Here is a 4,155-nt window from a genome sequence, read left to right as displayed (position 1 = left end):
ACGCTGCATGGATGTAATATTTTCTGATTGTTTTTAAACATAGTGCAAAGCAATTTGAGATTCCAGCGATGATCTCCGGCGGACGTCGTAACGACTATTGTACTGAGCCTTTAACACCTAGGTAGGCAAACTGGGGAAGACTACACCCGCAATTTACATATCGTGTGTATGTTCGTGCAAATTTTACCTATAAAAAAGCATTTTATTTCCGTAATGTTACAAAATGCGATTTGAAGTGGAAATGGATTGTTCTATCCACAATTTCTCTCCTTCTACAGCGTTGCATTTCTAAATAACACCATTAATCCGGGACCTCAGAAGGTCGAGGTCGATGTCGGGATTCAGCTTTAAAGCAAACTCGGTGTCGAAGAGGCGAAGAACTTCTTCCACGTCCGTGACGTGACGCTGCTCCACTTGCCCGATGGTCGAGCGGCGACAGAAGCGACCGTCCACCAGCGTCAGCCACGAATTTTCAACGAAGCGCCCCACCATGAGCACGTTACGGAACAGCGATCGCGGGTGCAGGGACGCGAACCAGTACGTTGGGACGAAGTCGATCCACTTTTGCGGTCGAGCAAACACGTGGTACAAGGGACGCCAACTCGCCGATGCGACACCGCATCCCGTCGACTTGATGGCCACCTCGATGTTGCCTTCTTCATCGAGTCTGCGCACACGATACGGTTCAGCGTCGCCTTCTACCGGCAGCGCTTTGAACGGGTTGGGCCCGCCAAAGCCTACATCTGCAAAATACTCTCCTTCCTCGCCCAGGTTGACGCAGAAGAGCATGTGTCCTAGAGGGGTCAGTGGCGTGTCTAGCGGACGGCCCCAGCGGACCCGGGCAGCCCGAATGTGAAACTTGAAGCCCAGTGTCAGCAAGAGCCTCCCGAAGATGTTATTGACCTCCACGCAAAAGCCACCACGGCCCTGCTCAATAACTTTACGGAAAACTGAGTCGTCATCAAGCGGCGACTGATGGCCGACGAAAGTGTCTATCCCCTGGAAAGGGATTCTTTCAAGGTGGGCTATGATGAGGGTATTCAAGGTGGTGAGGTTGGGTTCACTTAATGTACTGCGCTCTAGTTTCAAGACGTCAAGGTAGAGAAGCAGTTCTTTAGGGTTAAGTGGGCCCATGCGGTAGCCACTCAAGTCGGTCTTTCGCTTTGCCGCTGCGGCATATAGCACGGCGTCCGGATGCTCTGAGGGCTCACCTTTTTGTAAGCTGCAATCAATATTTTGCTGCGGTGAGACGAGCGCTGAGCTTTCCATGTCTCCTTTTGCTAGTTCGCTCTGTCGCACTAGCGTTAATTCCGAGCGTTGTGTGTGCAGGCGAATGTACACGCAAACTGACGGTGCAATACTACACACATTGTGTGTGCAGGCGAATGTACACGCAAACTGACGGTGCAATACTACACACACGAAATGCTTTTGCAACTAATAACTCACATCCATCCTCACCGGAAACGTGGCACAGATGTCAATGACAATAGTCTACCTATGCGGTGCAGTCACTACGCCCGTAAAATATTTTGTAGTTCGTCCCCGAATCGCTGACCAGATTTACGCGCAAACATAAAGCCCAGGCTACATGTGCGCTTGCGGACGTGTACAAGCTCGCGTCTACGTGCCTTTTGGCTGCAACACCTCGCGAGAAATGGTGGCTTGCATGCACAAAGGTGCGCTACAGCGCACGCTCACTGGGCTCATTCATAGACACCTTGGGAGACGCCACTTCGTACTTTGTTATTCATAGTGTTTCAAAATGCTTCGGTATCTATAAACGTAATTGCCATATTTTTGTGACTGTTAGATCAGCATAAAAAGGACAGAAGTTCTTCCTTGAATGATATAAATCTGCTGAGAATTGAATGTACCGCGCCGTAGCAGTGTAGCCAAGGGTGCCTCATGCGAGGCAGCTCAAGTGCACGATAACAGAGAGGAGCTGTTCACAAAGATCGCGCCACGTTTCGACGCCTACGAGAAGTGCCGTACCATCTGCGCATGCGTGGGGGCATAGACGCAAGCTTGCGCGCGTCCGCAAGCGTGCTTATTTTCTGAGCTTAACTGGCCAGCTCATGAAAGCGGGGAATATATGTTAGAAGCCACAAAGGAAGCAAAGCAGGAATGCGCCTGCTGCGATTAAAAATCGCATGCAGGGGAAAGCACGAAGAAACGCGCGGAGCGTGCGGCAATGAACGCCACCTAGAGTGAAGTTTAGGTAACGTTGAGCGAAAGGGGGATGCAGAAACGAGGCAAAGCGTCACGGAGCAGGAAGGCAGGCCGAGGTGCGCTGGGTTGACCTCATCCGGCACTTGCTACGGGTTGTGTGAACGCTGCGGAGGTACCGCGTTCGTATGGTCGTCGAGTAATTGAGTGCCGAGCAAGAAGGAGTGAGCAGCAACGCAAGCGACGGCAGGCCGACTTCGACTTGACCGGCCCTGAGATCGCCGCCGAGCACCGGGCACAAGCTGAGCAAATCCGGCAATATTTAGAGGACGGTTAAGATTCGCCTTTAGGAGTGGAACGGCGATTGTATTTAAAGACGCCTGCCTGCTTCTCACGCTTCCCGGAGACTGTTTCATACGCAACCGTAGCGTTTATCGGCAGACATTGGCGGCGAGCGTTACGCTCGAAGGCGATCTTTCTCGTAGAATGTCGGCCTCTTGCACAGGCCGATCCCGGAGGATGTGCACCCCCTCCCCCCCCACAACTGCGCCCAAAAATTTACATCATTTTCAGGTTTCTGGTACTGTATGAAAGTTTTAAAAGTTACGTCTTAGAAGGTTTAACATAGGAAGCAAGCGTTGTTGATATTAATAAGCTCTATGCTGAAGCCACCGCGGTAGTGCTCAATCACTTCGAGGAGCACTGCGTCGTCATTCAGCGGTGGCATATGTCCAACGAACGTGTCTGCTCCTGGAAAGAGCTCGGTTCAACGTCGGTCATGATGAGAGTGTACAAGGTGGTCAGATTCTGTTCGGTCAGGGCACTAGCCTGTAGCTTCATGGCGTCAAGGCAAAGCGGCCGCACTTTCGTGCTTAGTGGTCCCGTGTAATCACCACCCAAGCCGACCTTTCGCTTTTCCGTTGCGTCGAACAGCTCGGCTTCCGGATGCTCGACTGACTGACCATTTTGGAAGCTGCAGTCTAGGCATGGTGGCGCGGAGAGTAACCCTGGACCAGCCGTGTCTCTTTCTTCCAGTTCACTCCGTTACACTAGCGCCTATGCACAACTCCGTGTGTGCATGTTCACATCAAGACCGTCAAAGTGCTCTCATCTGTACACGCTATGACTATATATATTCTTGGCTTTCTTTACTTTTCCCCAGCTCCTCCTATGGCCTTGCTGGGCGCGACCTACGGGGGCAGAATTTATTGATAATGACAATTCGCTCTCTGAAGGAGTGGTGCTATCACACTGTCTAAACAAATTATATTGCTTGTGACGAACATCAATTTTCAAGCATCGCAACTTTATTACCTTCAATATTTGTTGCAAATCTGACCCAGATATCTGTGGGAAAAATTTACCTAGATGCTACAGTCTCACGGCCCTCAAAATATTTGCATTTTATTGCCCCATTTTAGCGCCTCTAACTCGTTCTTGTTTTGCGGAGTTTCGTTTTTTTTGTGAATTTCACAGGATAAGTCGAATAAGTATGGCCCAGCCTATAAACAATCATTGTAACGCTTTGTCGTAAATCTTGACCCAGAGTAACTCTCAGAGAATGCTTTCTCACAATAAATTTGTGTCAGTGCGCTATAATAAAACAGATACGTGTCGTTTAATGCTATGCTCCACTGAAGTAAAGCGTTCTCCCTGAACTTTACACCGTGTTGCCATCGGCGGTCGTGCTGTTCGGTTTAAAGTTCTGTTCCACCAGGATGCACTAATGTTTTGTGTGCTCAGTTCTTAAGTAATTAGAGAAGAATATTAAAGAAATTTCAATTATTGGATTCAGAGTTAAATGTATGTTCTCGACTGAGCTAAGCGGTACAAGAATTGAGTTGAGGGTGGAAAAGAATTGATGGACGAACCGTGCAGGTATGGTAATTCCATATTCTACCAGTTTCTTTTTTAAGAGGTTGGCTATGGCAGGCAGAGCCTGCTGCACACTGGCTGCCTGCAGCCACTGCATCAAGTTTCTCATAG

At 49.6% G+C, this 4,155-nt stretch overlaps 1 protein-coding gene across 1 annotated transcript; it reads right to left on the bottom strand.

Moving 5' to 3' along the window:
* Positions 1–288: 288 nt before the first annotated feature.
* Positions 289–1,269, bottom strand: LOC142586144 (arylamine N-acetyltransferase-like). Its single transcript, XM_075697397.1, has one exon. It carries the CDS (start codon positions 1,267–1,269, stop codon positions 289–291), a length of 981 nt encoding a protein of 326 aa, XP_075553512.1.
* Positions 1,270–4,155: the final 2,886 nt, after the last annotated feature.

This window comes from Dermacentor variabilis, chromosome 6, assembly GCF_050947875.1.
Source record: "Dermacentor variabilis isolate Ectoservices chromosome 6, ASM5094787v1, whole genome shotgun sequence".
Taxonomy (NCBI): Eukaryota; Metazoa; Arthropoda; class Arachnida; order Ixodida; family Ixodidae; genus Dermacentor; species Dermacentor variabilis.
The sequence above is the reverse complement of the archived record's forward strand: the minus strand, read 5'-3'. Positions and strand labels throughout refer to the sequence as shown.

Coding starts and splice junctions, on each gene's coding strand:
- LOC142586144 (XM_075697397.1), bottom strand. CDS start 1,269: ATGGAAAGCTCAGCGCTCGTCTCACCGCAGCAAAATATTGATTGCAGC.